The sequence below is a fragment of the Typopeltis vanoorti genome, chromosome 19 (genome assembly GCF_054136105.1).
Source record: "Typopeltis vanoorti isolate ZY-2024b chromosome 19, IOZ_Tvanoo_1.0, whole genome shotgun sequence".
In the NCBI taxonomy this organism is placed as follows: Eukaryota; Metazoa; Arthropoda; class Arachnida; order Uropygi; family Thelyphonidae; genus Typopeltis; species Typopeltis vanoorti.
This window is the reverse complement of record NC_143567.1, coordinates 30449916-30470564: the sequence shown is the minus strand read 5'-3', so window position 1 is coordinate 30470564 and position 20649 is coordinate 30449916. Positions and strand designations below refer to the sequence as shown.

Below are 20649 nucleotides of genomic sequence, written 5' to 3'. Positions count from 1 at the left end.
AGATCTCATACTAATTACAAAAATATGAAAATAAAAAGTATACTGAAATTACAACTAAAGACTATCATTCTCCTGCTGGGTTGCAGGACAAAATCTTCATGAGCTTTTGTCTTCATTACACATCTTCATGAGACTAATAACTCACTTTCAGGTGAAGTCTTTAAAAGACATCATCATATGGGAATCCAGGATAAAAAGCTGTTCACAGAAACTATAGAGAAAACAAATGTACGAACCACTTGTGTACAGCAACACAGCAAATTTAAGCTGCAAGTCATCACTTTGAACTGAAAATACAGGAAAGTGGTGCTATATCAAATAAGGTATAAAACAGGTTGTACATTATCTCCACTGTTATTTATATGGATATATTAATAAACAAAACTATTATATCTCATATCAAAAAGAATGATAAAATATGATGGGCAACCAACTGGAAAAAACAGCCACAGTGTCAGATTAGCAGATATAAAACAGTGGCCAAATCAATTCTAACATATGACTGAAAACCAGATCAGAATTAAAACAGGTGAGTGAAGACCACAAAGATGAGAGTGAGAAAATCAATAGGAAACAGACGGCAATAAGTAACTGAACCATATTAAAATGAAGATAGTAAAAAGGAACATTACTGTTAATATTCAAGAATGTATTCAGCAGAGCTAATCTAAGGTGGCATAGATGCTTAACAGCATTAATAAAATAAAAATAAAATATTAGAAAAAACAGCTGTCTGATGCAAATGCTCTAGGAAGTCTTTATATATTTTGCACACACAAGAGTTCAACTAGGAATAATACTGCCAATAGGAAACCAGTAATCAAATCTCATGTTAGACTATCAGAGTAATCCTGTGCAATCATTGTGTTCAAGGAAATGATAATCTGTATGTGTAATCATAGCAAGAGTTGAAAAGCAAGTAGACTTCTGATTTTAGACTCTCTGCTTATTCTGTATAAAAATAAACTTACAATACAAAAGAAAGAAAACCTAGCTATTACCAAATATATCTGTCGATACAGAATATTTCCACTAATGGTTTAGAATGATACCTGTTAAAACATTTAATGCTTATGTATCGTTTACATCCACTGAAGTTTTTTTTTTATTTATTTTAAATCATAATGACACAACTTGAATTAATATTACATAACTAAAGTTTTGTAATGCTCGTGTATATATTTATGAATAGTGATAAAAATGGAGCATGGTTCCATTTAACACATGTATAACAAATAAGGTTAGTAAATATGTTCATGATTTTCAGAGAAATTCATTTAAATTTAGATTTCATTATCACTGTGAATCAGCAAGAGTGAAATATCACAAAAAAAAAAAAAAAAAAGTGAAGTGGGAATGATCTAAGCTATAGATAAAGCACAAAATGTTTTTGCTGTACTAGTTGTTCAAATTATGAAAACCAACAACTTTGGATGCTTGAATAATTCATCCGTGATTTACAAAAAAAATATAAAAACTTGGATTTATCTTCAACCAGACATATAGAAACAGTAGCAAACATGCTGATACACACACTAATAATTTAAATGATTCTTCATATCAAGTAAAATAACATTTATTGAAACTAAGCAATACATGGCTGTATTAGAATACCAGATGTAACAACTACTGAAATGCCTACACAATCCCACTTGATGAAGAAATACAACACTGTAATGATAAGATACATGAAGCAAATACTAAGACATTAAACACATTTGTGGCTCTTTGCAATGCTACATACATAACAATTTTGTTTTTGTTTTTTTAAAAAAGTTGACCCCACCATATTAAAGATCATGTTTACCAGTGTCCCTTACTTGCAACAATCTACTATGAAGTACGTGTGTGTGTGTATCAACACTATTCATATGAAAACAGCTGAGCATGTGTACATAATGCTTTCTTTTGCATAATGTTCTTAAAAATTTACTTTAATATCTGCAAACTGCATATGTCAACATCAGCTAATCTGAAATTTTACAGCTAAAATGGGATAAAACAGAACATTTTATACACAAGGATATTGTAAACCTAGTGTAAGCCACACAAAAGCTCTCATATATGAATTTTTTAAAAATTCCTTTGCTTTACTAAAATTATGGCAAATAATGGAAAGGATGTGCAACAGCATTAGACACAGTAAATAAGGAATTACTAGGGGCCAAGCAAATAAAAATTACAAATATATAATGCAACATGATGCACTTTCAAACATAATCCCATTCACTCAAAAAAGACACTCACAAATATGCACACACACACACAGACATTTTAAAACAATTTTTCATCAGAAATAGATGCTTGAAGCTATGTTACAAAAATGAACATCATGCTGAGGTATGCCTCCAGCAATGCCCTTCCAAATAAGCCCAAAATGTGATATTTTCAGTAGCATTACATTCATTATGAAAACAGTACTTCCTGAAGCAGTCTTCCTATTACTTAACAACAAAATTCTATTGTGCTATTGTTTATCTTTGCAACAACAAGTCACCTGCTGAACTTCAGCTTTTGTACATTACATTATGTGAAATATATATATATTTATATATGTATGTATGTGTGTTGAGTGGGAGCGCACATGTATACACAAAGAACAGTTACTTTACTAAGTAAATTAAAAAAGATGTGAATGATATGATAATGAAAAGTTTATAACTTGATATTTAACATACTAAACTATATATTCTTGCCCCCAAAGTATTAAAAATATTACCATTAAAATGGCAGTTAATACAAAATAATACTTTCAGCTATTTGATAACCACTCTTAAAATAACATATAATTGATGCTAATTTTAAAATAGTGCACATGACAACTTTATTAACCACAACAAAATGTATATTCTGCACAGCATAACTGAAAAAAAAAAATAATAATAAAATAAAATAATAATTTTAAACAATACTATCTTTTATAAATTACATATGCATATTTATTAACTATTGTTCAGAGGAACTCCTACTATTTCTGAAGAATATCAATGTTTATTCACAAAAAAAAAAAAAAAAAAAAAAAAAAAAAAAAACACTTTCACCCATTTCTAATCCCTAAAACATACATGACAGAATATGAAATGCTACAATCCTATAAAAAATTCATTAGAGAGAAAAAAATGCAACATTTAATACATTTTTGATCATACCTGAATAAAAGAAAAAATAAAATAAAATGGCACAAACTGTTTACTTGGATGTACAGAGAAGGATTTGAACATGTACACTCTTCCCATAAAAGTAATTTCCATTTTGAGTATGGTGGGGTTAAAGTTTGTCCAGGTTTTGTTAAAACAAGTACATGTGTACTGCTTTTTTTTTCTTTTTTTCTCTCCTCTCCAATATATATATATTTTTTCTTTAAAAGCCATTTTGCAAAAAAGTCAGTGTTATAATTGATAGATATTTGATGAACCACGGGAAGAGAAAGAGGAAATGATATGGCATGTGGGAAGAAAGGCAATGATGATGATGAGAGGGAGCCCAATCTTCAAAACAATACACCAGTCCAGATTTCAACCAATTGGTATTTCAGCAGTGAAAATATCAAGAAAGGGGCCGCAATTTCAGATGGAAAATGCAATGTCTGCTTTTAATGTAAAATGATTGCCTTCAGACTTTTCTGTTGCAGATGAAATAATATCCAGTACGCCAACAGTCTTCAGACAGTCTGAACTAAACCACAATAAATCCGATGAAGTAGTAGCCTGATCTCCAGGTAGATGCAATTCATGGCCCTATATGAAGAAAATAAATAAAACTGACAATCATATTTGAACAATTTTTGTGAAATGTTACTTAATAAGACTAATTAAAATACATTGCTTAAAAAAATAAATAAGCATTGCCAGATACAAATCTATATTAGACCACACTGGCATGGTTAAAAATTACTACAGGAAGTTAAAAATTAAATTGTGAACCTGGCATATTTTTTGAGCTGAAAGCATTTATCTGCTTCTTTTTTTTTGTTTTTTTAAACTTCATAATTAACTGAAATGCATAGAGATGACAACAAAGTATCTGCTATGCACAGACAATCATATAATAGTTATCAATCAAGTTCAAACATGGCCAATACTAATTTTGTTCTTATCCCAACTTGTATGATTTAAAGTTTTTATTAACCACTTAGCTGGCCTTGATGTGTATTCATATCGAAGTTGTCAAGCAGGGATGTGAAGTGTATATTAAAATTCCACTGATATTATTACTATTACATGACACCTCCAAGGAGTCCAAAGACTCATCGAGGGAGGGAGGGCACCAACTCAACTGAACTGCTACTACCATCATCATCTACACCAATGCCACCCACTGCCCACCATGACCACTAGTATTTTTTCTGTAAATTGCATGTCTTGAAGGCTGATGTGGGATGAAAAACCCTGATTACCCCCCCCCCCCCCCACACACACACATTCCGTATGAGATCAGCTAACTCACCTTCAACTGGAAAAAAAAAAAAAAAATATAAAGATTCCTCTCATCACGATGAGAACCAAACTTAGGCATTTGCAATAAAAGGGTGCAATGTACCTTCATTCTTCCAATTGCACTGATATACATCGAAATATCACACATAAAAAAAAGTAATGAGGAGTCATATATTTCATCCAAACCGATGTGGTAAAAATAAAACAGTTAATTAAAAATAAATTATTTAAGCATCTTATATTTGTGTTGTGCAGATTTTTTAGCATCTTCAATGTGATTATTTAAGGACAACTAGCAAGATGAAAATGAAAGAAAGTATTGGATATGTTATCAATATCAGATACCAAGGCTAGTACAGTGACATTACCAATAAGGGATAATTTAAAAAAAAAAAAAAAAAGAAAGAAAGAAACTCGCAAACGTCACCCTGATTATTTAAAACTTGCTTTTGTCTTTTCATGGATTAATAATCAAGAGACCTACGTATAATCTGCCTGAATCAACTGGAAGATATCAGGAGGAGGAGGGGAGAAAAAAAAAATAATCCATATATCCCCGATAGCCACTCTGCTGTTGTTCAGTACTGGCGTTCACGAGAGTATGTATGAATGCACTCAACAAACAATGCCACATTTGAAAGAACTTAAATGTAAATACAACGATTTTTTCATGTCAATTATGTACTGCAATTTTCCTGCTGTGCTTCTCAGTTTTAAATTTCAGTGTTTTTATTGCTCTTTCCTATTTTTAGAAGACACCTGAAGAAGGCTGTCAAAAGCCGAAACTAGTAGTGTTTTATATCATTAAAGCCTTATAATTATTCTCAGTTTTAGTCATTAAATCTCTTTATAAAAATGTATCAAAACAACCGAGTCAATGTTCTTGAATGCATATATATATATATATATATATATATATATATATATATATATATATATATATATATATATATATATATATATAGGTATCACTTACTTAACGCGGCGAAATTAATTGCGGCAATCCCTTGATATACTATACTGACATACTATAGTATGTCAGTATAGTATATCAAGGATTTTGATTAACCTTGTTAGTATATCAAGTATTTTGATTAACCTAAATAGTATATCAAGAATTTTGATTAACCTTGATCAGCTGCGAGCTCCTTTAACCCTGCGGAGCTCGCAGCTGATCTGACAGATACATGCAAAATGTTTAATATAAATATTCTTACACAATTCAGTGTATAGCTTGGAGATCATGAGTAGCCGTGCATTCATATGCTACGAGTGATATTCCGCACTGTTTTTTGTTGTCAGTTTGGTTTAACAGATGTTATGTAAAGGTTTCTGATATTTGACAATAAATCATATCTGAGAGATACCGCAACCTTTAATGTCAGCATAGTATGGTTTAGTTTTTTTTTTTTTTTTTTAATTCTTTGTTCAATAATTTCTAGATTGTAACTGAAAATAAATAAACCATCATGTATTACTGAAATAGAGAGCCAATGTCCTCTAGGAGATGTGCTTTACATTGTGGAAAATACTAAGGAAAGTGATCTGGAGCTTACTCCACCTTTACTACGAGTTGCCCATAAGGTTGCTTATGCTTGCATCTGCCAAAACTTTTAGTTTCTATATATTCGACTATGAAATAATGTTGGATTCAATATCCACTTAAATTGTACCATCATGTATTATATTTGCAGTTTTTTCTTTATGTTTTATTGCATTTTAGCACATACTAGTAATGAATGTATCTCTCAGATATATCGCGACCTACGCTGCAATTTTTACCGCTGCAACTCCGCAGGCTTACATTTGCCACGCAAAAAACATGCAAGCCTAGTGGTATGAACATGATGACGTCATTCCTCCTACATAGCCTCCTATGAATTATTAATAGAGTAATTGATCATGGACGAATTGTAATTTTTACCATTGATTATTAGATTTGATTAATGCGATTTTGATATACGCGGTAACATCGAGGGATCAATTAACCGCATTAATCAAGGGATACCTGTATATGTCATCCCTCGACTTACGTCTGGGTTCTGTTCCATCAGGTAGGACGTAAGTCGATACATTAAATCGACAGAATTATATGGGTTAGGGACTTAATCATAATAAGTGTGCTTTCATTTTAATTTTTAAAACCTTATTATAAAACTGTACTGTGTGTTACTGCCATTATAAAATAGGAGAATAATCACCCAAATCTTCCTCGACAATCACATCTTCATTAGGGTGTGACCATGCTGCAGCTCTTTTGTGTAACCTTTGTTTTTTGACGAAAACGTCCAATGTGTTTGGTTATTCCTCTTAGTCTTTTCATCATAAATTTGTTTATAGTAAGTAAATGCATCATTTACTTTCATTTCTACTAATAAGTAGCATTCAACATTGGGGTCCATGTTTTCAGCCATTTTGAGAACATCGCTAACTTCAGAGAACATTTCTGCAAGACTCTTCACTGTGAAATTGTTTAACTACCTCTTCTTTTTCCTGTTCTTTCTCTTCTGCAAGAGGTTGTTCCTCCAGTTCGACCCATTCTTCGTTGGTCAACTCTTCGGGACAATTTCTATGAGTTGAATTATGTCTTCATCACTCCGACATTCAGATTGTTTGCTAGGCCCACTACACAAACTTCCAAAATCGTGCACAAAATCATTTTAATGTCTTTTTCCATATGCCACTCATACATTGAGGTCACTTTGTCGCAAGTCACAATAATATTTTTAATCACATGATAAATATTGAATGTTTTCCAGAATTGCATGAAAGTGATAATTTACTTCAGTAGCAGAAATGGCTTGTGAAAAAGTTCTCTGTAGATAATAAGCCTTAAACACTGCAAGAACTCCCTGATTCATCGGTTGGATCAATGAAGTAGTGTTTGGAGGGAGAAACATGACCTTGAACATTATCTAGAATTAATAAAATTTTAAATTCTACATTGTCTTTCACACAATAGCTTTCATTTCACTCGCATAATAGGCATCCGCAAACAATTTTTAAGTCATCCACGACTTGTTATTGCTCTGATAATGAACTGGAAGAATATACTTCCTAGTGTTTTTGAAGGCTCGTGAATTCTCACTGTGCCGTTTCACAAATGTTTCAGTTTATATCCAGCCACATTACCCCTAACAGAATCGTAATGCAGGCTTTAACAGCTTTGGAACCAAGCATAGATTTTAGCTTTTTGTGAATGAATGCCTGCTCGGGCATTTTTTTTTTCCGAAAAAAGGAAGGGGGTCTCATCCCTATTAATTATTTGCTGTGGCAAATAATTTTCCTCCATAATAATTTGATCCAATTTCTCCACAAATTCTTTGGCAGGCTTCTCATCAGCACTTGCAGATTCACCATACATTTTTACATTATGCAGCGCAAAACTCTGCTCGAATCTCATGAATCAACCGGAAAACCGTTGAATTCGAATTCACAACCGGGCCCTGCTTTCTCCTTACACATGTTGAAGAGACTTAGTGCCTTAGTGGTTATGGTCCTACTGCTAAGGGGGGGGGGGGGGTATGCACTTTTGGTTCAGGAACTCTATCCGTGATGCAAGTAGCTTTTCCATATTTTGCAACTTCGTTTCAAAATTAGCTCGCTTCTTTTTCTGTGATTCTTCACTAGATTTTTTGATTGTGCATGTAAGGGCCATGTTTCACCAAACATCCCAAAATATTTAACACTAAATACACAAATAATCCATTTCTCAAACAGAAAATCAATAGAGGAACTGATGAAGACACACCTGACTGGCGAAGGAGGTTGCCGCTGAAAGCACTATAGCTAATGTACATGCTTTACCTTACGCTCACTTGCGTCTTGTTCAAAAGTATAGTCGAAAATGTTATTTATTCCCTTATAAGATCTAGGATCACCGACATAACTCATATGGGCACAAGTCAAGGGATGACTGTATTTAAACACTATGCAATTTGCATATTAAAATCAGGCATGTGGAGTTCTTTGAAAATAAATTAGAAGAACAGCAAATTCATTTTTATAAAATACACCCACCAGACTGATAAATTATAAAGAATATATTTCAAGGTGGAGATTAATCGTCAAAACCAAGAAAGCTTTATAGTGAGTGAGTAAATGAGAAACTTCATGTAGCAACAAAACTGCTAAACTTTAAGGTCAATCCATGCTTCACAAAAATCATGATTAAATGGAGAATAAGACTGCATGAGACATGTCAAATTTGAAATGATATCATTCCTCATTAAGCAGAGTAGTCTGATTTTTTGAGCTGATTCATAATTTGACTCATCAAAGGTATCAATCTACATTATATAAATATCATTATGGGTGACGTTTTAAAAAAATAAATATTATGAAGAGAAATAATAAAATTTACGAAGAACAGCAAGAAAGTTGGTAGTACTCACTGTGGACCAGCCTCACTTTTGACTTGGCTTTGCAAGATAATTTATTTTTTAATATAACAAATTAAAAACCTTTCATTATGTAAATACAAGTATTAAATAACACTAAGCTAATTCTCCTAATGAGCTGCAAAATTAAGTTTAAGCATTTAACTATAGCATTTAATCAATTTTAATTTTTGTCTATAATTACTGATTTCTTTCTTTCGTTTTTAAATAACAGATTATTGATTACATATGAGGAAAGTGTATATATATACATACAAGGTTAGCAATTTTTATAATCAAATCAGTGAATGAATTTACTGATTTGATGATAAAGCTTATTTACTGGAAATGATCACTGCAATTTAATTTAAATGTATTCAACAATATGAAAACTGTCTTGGTTTGCTTGAAGTGATGCGTAGTGAAGCATGCATGAAGTGAGTAAATAGAAGATATTTATGAAGTCTTTCACACAAAAAGAAAAACGCTTAAAATGATCAGTTTTTATATTATGACAATGAATGGACAGCTGTTGGGGGGAGGGGAAGAGAAAGAGCAGGTTGAGTTTTAAATGACTGTTCATTTTTCATAGTGTTTCATATAGAAATAAAATTAAAGTTCCGAACCTTAAAGGAGATATACAGATAGAAGACAGCAAAGATGATGGGTTTACATTACAACTTTTACAGAAAACCTGAAACTAAAATTGCAAGTGTTTTTGTGATTCTTTAAAATGAACACTGTAGTGTTCAAATTAATTCCAGAGTGTTGGAAATAAAACTTCTGTAGCATGCATATGCCTGATAGTGTTCACAGATACTGCCACTTGTGAACACAACCATCGACAGCAGAAAATCACTTCAGTGTACACATGTCCTTCCTGATTTGGATGAATACATTTTCACAAAGTTTATACGGCATGTTAGTTGCAACTTTTTCAGTAGAATAATATCACAAATGCAAATTAATATTAATTCATTTGCCAGTAATGAAAGTATTTCTATTCACACCTGTTCTTTCTCTTCCTTATACTTGTCATTTTCACACAGCTCATTAACGATGGTTCATATATTTACACATTTTAGTAATTCAAATACTGAAGCATTGGATAAGAAGAGTATGCGAGCAAGAGTTGGTAGTGATAGTTGGCATGAATGATTTGACTGGCAACAAGAATGTAAGGAGGTATGTCATGAGGTTGTTAAGGAGAGTGAAAGATAACAGTGTGGTAGGTAAGGTAGTCAAGCATATTGCCTAGGTATGATAAAGCTTAGTTTAAAAGGTGAGCCAAGTTTATTAATGATATGCTGGCAGAGATGTGTAAGGAGAAAGGAGTTCATTTTGTGAATGTGTGTGGGATGAGTTTCAGGAGCAGATAGAGCTGTATAAAATAGATTGGCTACATTTGAATGGATTTAGTGTGAGTCGCTTGGAGAAACTGTTGTTGCAAGAGAAAATTATTGAAGTAAATGTAAGACCTGAGGAGCCAAGAGGTGTTATGAAAGAGCAGGGTAAAGTAAGCAAGTTTGTGAATGGAGATATGAACGTGCAAATAAATTTAGTTTAATCCTTTATCCAAGTGTGAGCAAACAAAGTTTGCACCTGAAAATATCTTCAGGACTGAATATGGTGTTGTACAACCTTACTGGGGTAAGGCAGTACAACACCTGGCAACTCGTAGCAAAGGTGGACCAAGCTAACAACACTCCTATCCCAGTATCGCCCATAATGCAAAAGACATCTTCTTGCAGATATGTATAATGTTATGCATTAAGGGATTAGCCACTACCCAGAGGTGGAGATACTAGACAGAAGCAATAGCGAGGTCATCTTTACCTATCAAAGTTGCCAAAAGTGTGTCACCTTTTTTTATTAAATTACTCTGGATTTAGAGAAAGATGTTGAAAGTTTATTTTTCACTTTGTTAGACTATAATAAATTTAGTTTAATCCTTTATCCAAGTGTGAGCAAACAAAGTTTGCGCCTGAAAATATCTTCAGGACTGAGGTAAGGTAGTACAACACCAGGCAACTCATAGTAAAGGTGGACCAAGCTAAAAAAAAAAAAAAAAAAAAAAAAAAAAAAAAAAAAAAAATTATTATTATAGTCTAATCAAGTTAAAAATAAACTTTCAACATCTTTCTCCAAATCCAGAGTAATTTAATAAAAAAGGTGGCACACCTTTTGGCAACTCCTATAGGTAAAGATGACCTCGCTATTGCTTCTGCCTGGTATCTCCACCTCTGCCTGGCTCCCACTGAAGAGACCTCAATAAAGGTCGAAACTAGTCTGGGTAGTGGCCAATCCCTTAATGCATAACATTATACATATCAGCAAGGAGATGTGTTTTGCATTATGGGAGATACTGGGATAGGAGTGTTATTAGCTTGGTCCACCTTTGCTACGAGTTGCCCGGTGTTGTACTACCTTACTGGGGTAAGGTAGTAGAACACCATATTCAGTCCTGAAGATATTTTCAAGTGCAAACTTTGTTTGCTCACACTTGGATAAAGGATTAAACTAAATTTATTATAGTCTAACAAGTAAAAAATAAACTTTCAACATCAATTTATTTGCATGTTCATGTCTCCAGAGTGAACGAGATGATTCAGGATTTCTGGAGTTCTGCTTATTGATAATTTTGTAAATAACAAAACTTTACTTTTCTGGACTTTCTTTTGGAAAACAAAAGGTACACATGTATTTAAAATATATTTAAAAACACAGATGGAACAGAAGCCATGACTACTCTACCATAAATGGGGAATTTTGTGATTTTTATGTCCAGATGCAAAATATGCCCATTGCATTATGCATAGCCAACATTCAGCTTTTTGTAAAATTGGTGATGAACTACAGAATGCAGTTGTGCATTCTGTAGTTCATCATGAATATATAGTTAATTCTGAATTTAAAAATGTGCCACCAATTTGAGGTTATATGCAAAGAGGTCTATTCAAGTCACAATACTATATCACGCCACTATATGATGGCTTCTCAAAAAGATTTACGAGTTAATTAGGAGAGATTAACTTAGTAACAAACTTAATTCATATTTCTTTGTGGTAAAACATGATCTGTCCATTTTGGTGATCAGAAACAGATGTGCTTTGCTTCTCTATCTGGTGGGTATCTTTCATATGGTAAATACATAAATAAGCATTATAGAAAGATCCAGTCTAAATCCCACAGAATCAATGCTATTTTGAGCTCACCACTTCAAAAAATAAAGGCAGAAATTTTCACTACAGCAAACTGAATTCCTGACAAAATGACCTCAGGAGACAAAGAAAAGAAAATCATGAGAAACCAAAACTCTCTCTCATAGATTGAGGGTAAGACACAAAGGATTGGCAGCAACCATAAATAAAGCAGACAAAATGACAACACAAAAAAAGTATAAACGAAAACAAGAATAGCAGATATATGCAAGAAATTATAAAATTCTAGAATAACGTTTAAATTTTGAGAGGTTACATTAGCTTATGAGGGTGATCTGAAAAGTTCTCAGCCTCAATCATAGATGGCAACACTATCAGCAAAAATTTTTTTTTCTCTTCTCCCTAAGTTGGTACATCTGTCATAAGCATCCATGTGAAATTGCAAGTCATTTTATCAAGTAGTTTGTTTTATAGAACTGCCCAAAGTAAAAGTGTTGTCACTATCCCTTGAAACGGATAAAATTGAGAGCCGTGCGGTTATAAAATTCTTTGTAAAAGAAGGTTTAACAACAAAAGAAATTCATTCAAAGTTCATAAAAGTTTATTATTATTATTATTATTATTCCGGGAAACTCCAAGGAGTCGACAGACTCATCGAGGGAGGCCCTAAATCATGTCAAGAGCAACTATTCAACATTCACACAGTATCTATCATACCTTGCCTTGAACTCATTCACGGTCGTAGCACCCACAACAGACTCTGGAAGCTTATTCCACTCATTTACCACTCTCCAAGTAAAGAACCTAGCTCTAACACCCTTGTCAACCATGCTCTTGCCCAGCTTCCATGCATGGCCCCTAGTCCTCCCACCACCAGTCATATTTTCAAAAATATCTTCTGGATCAATCTTATAAAAACCCTTCAGTAATTTGAATGTCTCAATCATATCACCCCTCCTTCGCCTATCGTCCAATTTCTGCAACCCACAAATCTTCAACCTATTTTCATAAGGTTCATTCCACAGACCTGCTATCATCTTGGTCACTCGTCTCTGGACCCTCTCCACTTCCTCCCCATCACGAAGAAACCCTGGTGCCCATAGCTGGGCACAGAAGTCCAGATGGGGTCTTATTAAGGCTCGATACAGAGGAACAACAACTTGTTCGTCTCTGCATGTTAAAGTATTTTTCAGAAGCCAAGTGATTTGGTGAGCTGTTTTAGTAACTTTTGCAATGTGCCCCCTAAACTTCAACTCCCTATCCACCAACACTCCCAAATCCCTGGCCTCATCAATCTCCTGGAGTATGGTTCCACCAATGCGATATACTGCTGCTATTCTTTTCACCCCAAAGTGCATAACCTTACACATTGCCACATTAAATTGACATCCATTTTTCCTAGCCCAGTCCTCCAAACTATCCAAATCATCCTGTAAAATTTTGACATCCTGTGCACTCACAATTGCTCTACCCAACTTTGCATCATCAGCAAACAAGTGAACACTTCCTCTCAGATCCTTTCCAATATCATTGATGAACAAATTGAAAAGCAGTGGTCCAAGAACAGAGCCCTGTGGCACTCCACTAGTCACAAGACGTCTTTTAGACTCCACTCCTGAATAAACCACTCTTTGATATCTCTCCTTCAACCACCCTCCTATCCATCTCACGAACCCTATATCTATACCCATCTGCTCCAGTTTACTGATTAGGGTTCCATGTGGTATCCTATCAAAGGCCTTGGCAAGGTCCAGTAGTATCACTGTAAACCCATTACCCGTATCCAGTTCAGCCGTCACTGTGTTATAAAACGTGAGCAAGTTACTGAGGCATGATCTACCCTTAACAAAACCATGTTGTCCCCCATGGACACTCTTCTCCTTCGTTTTCGACAATTAAGAAATGGGCTGACAAGTTTAAACGTGGCCATACCAGCCTTGAAGATGATCCACGTGAAGTACATCCAAAAAGTGTAATAATACCAGAAATCATTGATCAAGTGCATGATATGGTATTGGGTGACTGGTGAGTCAAAGTGTGTGAAATTGTGAGACTATAGGCATTTCAAAAGAAAGTGTAGGATATATTTTGCATGAAGAATTGCAAATGAAAAAGCTTTGAGCAAGATGGGTGCCACACTTGCTCACAGCAAATCAAAAATGCATTTGCATGAAAATCTCTGAATAGTGCTTGGAGCGTTTTAACAAGAATAAAACTGATTTTGTGCATCGATTTATTACTATGGATGAGACGTGGATTCACCATTGCACACCAGAATCCAAACAACAGTAGTCAAAACATTGGACAGAAGCTGGTTGTTTAGTGCCAAAGACAGGGTTGCCAGATTGGCCATTTCACGGCCAAATTTCAAAAATTTAGCACAATTTTTTGAACTCTGGGGCCATGAAAAAAATCAGTCTGGCCATTTATGCAAATGTGGCCACTAATTTGGCCATTTTTACAAAGATTTCAAATCATATGCATTATTTACTTAGTTTAATATTGTTGTCGCATTGTAAGGCTAGCTGTTGGTACCCTTTACGCGGTGTTTGGTTGGCGGTGACGCGATTGATGAAATTGACTGTTACTGAAAATGTTTGTTCGATGACGTCATAATGAGCCTTTACTATCCCTCAATAACACCAAGCATGCTTGAGCTTCATTCTGTACTTGTATAAAACAAGTACACAAAGCTCCCGCTCGCTATTGTTGCTATAAACTTAATCCAGTTCTGTTGATAAATACCACCAAACACGATGCAGCTTCGTTTTGTACTCATATAAAACATGTACGCAACAGCCATACCAGCTTGGGTCCATGTCTGTTTTGATCATCTCTAGTTAGTTACGACGTAGACTTCGTGTTGCAAGTGTTGTTCCGTTGCGTGATATCAGACATTTGGTGCTCTTTGGTGACAGTTCTATCTCATAAGCTTTCACACTGGAATATTTTGCATAAACTTTACCTGCATTGTGACAATATGCAAGTAATATGTTCAATTTCGTAAGAATAGTAATTAAGTGATTTTAGTATAATTAATGAATAATTTTTTAATATCGTTTATAAACTCAATCTTTATCTTGCTTATATTTTTGTTATTTTCCCTTTACCAGATTGGTGTTTGCTGTGCCAGATTAGTATTTGTACTACAAATTTTGTAGTACTATTATCTATAATTTGTTTTTTGTTTCTTCATTTTCTGAATTGAGATATATTTTTTTTTTTTTTCAAGCCCTTTAAAATGTCTAAGTACAAAAGTGATAATAGAGGTGGAAGAAAATATAAAAAAGAGTGGGAAGTAAAATATTTGTGGCTGAAATCTTCTGATGATGGACAACATGCATATTGCATGTATTGCAAAACTAATGTGCTGCCAAAATTTTATAACATTTCTTTTCACGAAAAATCAAAGAATCACCAATATAAACCTCCCAGTACATCACAAACAACTCTAGATAAAGTTATCAAATCGTCTATGAATGACCAGGAAGAACAAGCGAAATAGAACTTAGCCTTGCAATAGCATGTCATTCCTCAATTCGTGCTGTAGATCATATAGGTGAAGTAGTTAAGAAACATTGCCAAAATAGTGTTCTTGGTGGCATTAAACTGCACAGAACCAAATGTATTGCAATTATAGAAAATGTAATTGCTGCTTCGTTGAAAGAGCAACTGAAACATGATTTAGAAGGTAACAAGTATGTATTACTAGTAGATGAATCTACAGATATTGCAATACAAAAGCATTTGTGCATTGTTCTTAGATTTTTTTGCAATGAAACAAATAAAATTCACTCAGCTTTCTTGGGTCTTATACCTGTTGTAGAGACAACAGTGGAGGTTTTATTTAATAAAATTTCAGAAGTGTTAGCTTCATATAATCAAACTCTTAAGAACTGTATTGGGTTTGCTAGTGATGCTGCTGCTGCTATGGTTGGAAGTAACAATTCCCCGTGGACTAGGATTAGAAATGAAAATCCGAACTGTATTCAAATGAAGTGCATTTGCCACTCTCTGGCAGTTTGTATACAGCATGCATTTTCAAAGCTCCCATCCAATGTTGGAGTCATTTTGACTGAAATTCTTTCGTGGTTTTCAAATAGCAATATGAGAAGAGAAGATTTTAAGGCTCTTTTTAAAGTGATGAATTCAGCAGTTGAAGATGACCAGGAATGAGATGCACCCCTTCCATTTATGAAATTGTCCAAGACAAGGTGATCAGTGAGAGGTAAAGTCTTCAATAATATACTGCTAAATTGGGAAGAATTAATTGCCTACTTCACCTGCTGTAAATAATCTGGAGGTCAGGATACAAGGTATAAGGCATGGTTGATAAAAGAGATGTTACAAGATAGGATGAATTATTTTTACTTTGTATTTGCTACTCCCATTGTTTAAGAGTTCGAAAGGCTTAATGTTTTGTTCCAGCAAACCTATGCTGATCCTTACGATCTTGCCAAAGAACTGTGCACACACAGAGATAGTCTTTATCAAAGGCTGTACAACAAAGATGGAACATGCAAAATAGTAGAAAATATAGACTTTGGAATTAAATTTGATCAAGAAATTAGGATGTACTTGATCAGCTTTAGCACTTCTCCTAATATGGAACAAGAAAATAATAAAATAGTCTGTGAAATTTAGGTGCCAAGCCATGCTTCAAGAATCGTTGAATCAAGTGAACAAGCGGCTCCCTGAGTCAGCTGATATATTTAAAGGTCTGTCACTTTTAAATCCTACTGTTATTCTAAGCCAAACAGAAAAGGGAAAATTTTCTGATCTGCCATTTTCCCACCTAATAAACGATGTTGATGTAGTTGAAGACCAATACAGAAAAATTAGCCTTGTTGGTGGAATGAAGAAGACAACTTCAAACAAGATGGAATCCCTAAGGAAGCTTTAGAATTTTGGCAAGCAGTATCCAAACACAATAATTTTAAAGAACTGTCAAATTATGCCCTAACATGCCAGCAAATAACGCAATAGTTGAACGAATTTTTTCTTATGTAAGATCTATCAAAACTAAACCCAGAAACAGGATGCAAATTAAACTGCTGGATTCAATTGTAAGAATCCCTTCATTCTTAAGTGATAACAATATGTGCTGCCAAAACTTTAAATGTACTCCTGAAATGCTACAAATGCACAACAGCAAAACCCTTTACGACTCGACTGCAGAAAAAGAAGAACAAGATATTCAATATCTCGAGGAAGTGCTGTCAAATTAACAGCTGAGTTTCGCTGTAAGTATTTTAAGTTTAATTAAAAGTATTTTTGATGCCTATCTTTGCCTATATGTAATCGAATATATAGGCATAATTTATGCACACTTAATTGTTGGTATGTTAATTCACACAATTCAATCATTTTATATCATTGGCCATATTTTTGACCTAATACTTTTCCAAAGTGATATTTTCTTTAAATTTTGACAATAAGCTATTGTGTTCATCTGGCAATCCTGGCCAAAGAAGATAAAGTCGGTTCCATCAGCAGGAAAGGTGATGGTTTGGTGATTTGGGATGCTAAAGGCATTTTGTTTATTAATTATCTTGAAAAGGGTAAAACAATAACTGGGGAATATTATTCTGATCTTTTAACCAGACTAGACAAAAAAATTCATGAGAAAAGACCCGGTTTGCAGAAGAAAAAAAAATCATCTTTCATCAGGACAATGCACCTGCCCACAAAGGTGTTTTGGCAATGGGAAAATTAAGGGATCTACCCTATGAATTGTTGGAACATCCATCCTATTCCCCAGATTTGGCTCCCTATGACTTCTATCTCTTCCCAAAACTAAAACCCTTTCTCACTGGTCAGCGTTTTTCTTCGAATCAAGAGTTGCAGCTGTAGAGGGGTATTTTGCAGATCTTACTGAGAACCATTACAGGGATGGGATAATGTCGCTGGAATAAATGCATTAGGAAGATTATGTTGAAAAATAAAAGTAATTTTGAAATTATAAATTGGTTTTTTCATTGTTAGGCTGAGAACTTTTCAGACCACCCTCATAAATTAATGTTACCCGAAATCTTCACAATGAACTACGGCAAATATGTGCAGACTGTAAAAATTTAGTTTTTTACAATTAAAATAAGAAATTTAGCTCAAAAACTCAAATTGTAAGTCAGAAATTTAGATTTCATGATTTTACCTCATAGATAGTATTTCGAATGCAAAATGAGCTACTACCCAACGAAATTACATAACTTTTACTTAATTTCAAATTAAGTAATACTGTATGGAGAACTGTATCAATTTTTGCCAGGTGTATGTAAGTGTGCCTCTGTCCAATCAGGAAGCTGACACAGACACCAACTTCTACCATTCTTCTCTTCCCCTTAGGCTGATTAATGTAGCCCAATGTTCAACTTCTGTTCCCTTTCACTTTGCAACTGGAGGGAACCAAATCGATTGACCGGTAAAGTTTACAGGTTATTTTTGATTTTAACAGTTTTTTCTTTTGTTTCTTGTGACTGCCTTGTAACCTATTTTTCACGTTATAGATATATATTTTAAATTCTGACTATTTCCTTTGTTCTGTTTCTAGTTATTTCTTATATTTGTCTTGAATTATTTTGTTCTATCTCTTGCAATTTCCAATTTGTTTTGTTATTTCCAGATTTCTTTTTTCTGTGATTTCCTATGTTCCATTTCTTGTGGTTTCTATTCTTTTATTTGGAGCAATTTCTTTTGTGCCATGGGAATAGAATGCAGCAGTTTAGTATTTTTTTTTTTTAATCAAAATTCACTATAACAAACCCAGGATGTCTCTGGTCTCTCGGGGTTCACTATAGTGACTGTCTACTGTAAAAAAAAATAAAAAAATAATTCTAATGCTTTATGTATACTCCAAAGGAAATATAAAACACTTTTAGTCTGAATTTTTGGAAATAAGGGCTTTTCAAGTGAAAGCAAGTTAGTGAAGTAGCAGATTTTTCTTCTCAGTAACTCAAGATTTCACACTGCAAAACAGGAAAACAGGCTATAAATTACATATGTTATAGAATAACATGTAATTTATAGATATAGCATACAATGATGCAGGTAGGTGTCGTATCATAAGCATTAAGCAGGTTACTATTAACCTAACGTGAAAGGAAGAGGAAATGGGATATGAAAAAATTCCTACTTGCCCACACAAAAGATCAAATGATTTGGAAATGAGCTAAAAAAAGGTCCAGAAAAGATTCTCTAGTTTGCAATTCCTAGATTAAAGTCAATTTATAAACTTTTGTTAATGCTCTGGCTAATTATAACTCTGCATAATTACCAGAGTTGAAACAGATATGTTAGCTACTTATGTATTTTATTAGCCTGTAAAAAAAAAAAAAAGATGCATTTTACAAGTGATAAATAATAAATGAATGATTTTGTATTTATTTTTTATTAATAATACCATTTTTTGCTCTTAACAGTTATGTCTCAAATCACTTTCATGGAAAAAAGCAAACAATTTATTTCCTGACATTATAAGCAAACATTTAAAAAACTCGAAATAAAACCATGAGGTCCATACGTGTAACCTAGTCTGTTTCTGAATTCTGATTGGCTTCGAAGCATTTGTCGGATGGACAGGGCTAGTAACGTCATACAACATGGTGACAACTCAGAATACAATAAAAAAATATTTAGGTTAAAATCAACATAATGACATATTTTTGAAAAATAAATACTCCTTTCTTTCTTTTCTCGGGGGCTCACATTGGTAAGTATGGGCATGGCAAACCCGAGATACCCAAGCTAGACCTGATCTTACTTCGTACAATATACACTTGGTATATCATATCTGGAGACTGGTCTTCTACTCTTCTTTCCCTCTACTCTCTCTTACTTCTTACCCCCCCCCCCCCTCCAGTGCTAGTTGAGAAATTTGAGGGCAAGGAGGGGGGCTGACTCTTAACTCTTAAACTGTAGTTTCCACTATCTACTAAAAAAAAAAAGGCAAGCCTAGTTGTCTTAAGATGGCAGCCCCACCACTAGGATACCTATCATCATGCTAGTCACTTGACAATGGGAAACACATGTTACTTTCAAGTCTCAACGAAATCCAAACCGGATAGAAAACATGGGAAACGACCACAAACTGGCAAAGGTTAAGAAACTTTGGAAAAAGAAAAACATGGTGAAATATGCTACATGAAACATTAGAAGCACAGCACATAAAGAAGAAGAATTAGATAAAATTTTAAATGACGAAATACAAATTGCAGTTCTTACAGAAACAAAAAAGAAACTTAAAGGAACAAAAGAAACAGCTAACTACAATATCATATATAGTGGAGTGGACAAACAAATACAGGCAAAAGCTGGTGTAATGATTTGGATCCAAAAATCAATTAAAGCAAAAGTAACTTATTATACATAAAATGGAAGAATATTAGAAGTGCGATTAAAATTAAATAACGAAAATTTAACAGTTGTTGGAGTGTATGCCCCTGAAGAAGGAAAAGAAGAAGAAATGATTACTTTTACAAAAGAGTTACAAGGAATATATGAAAAATTAAATAAAACAGACCATATAATTATAGCCAGAGATCTTAATGCCAGAATAGGAATAAAAAAAATTAACAACAATATACAAAAATTTTGAGAACCAACAGTAAACAAAAATGGAAAGTGACTCATTGATTATGCGATATAATAATTTCAAAATAATGAATACATTTTACA

At 33.7% G+C, this 20649-nt stretch overlaps 1 protein-coding gene across 4 annotated transcripts in view; it reads right to left on the bottom strand.

Moving 5' to 3' along the window:
- Window positions 1-1560: 1560 nt before the first annotated feature.
- Window positions 1561-20649, bottom strand: part of LOC150095960 (uncharacterized) — a 219608-nt gene continuing 200519 nt past the window's right edge. For all 4 annotated transcript variants that reach the window (XM_090409130.1, XM_090409128.1, XM_090409127.1 and 1 more), the window contains one exon: window positions 1561-3737. In XM_090409130.1, coding sequence (XP_090265256.1) covers window positions 3567-3737 — 171 coding nt within the window. In that variant the 3' untranslated portion in view covers window positions 1561-3566. The remainder of the gene's footprint in view (window positions 3738-20649) is intronic.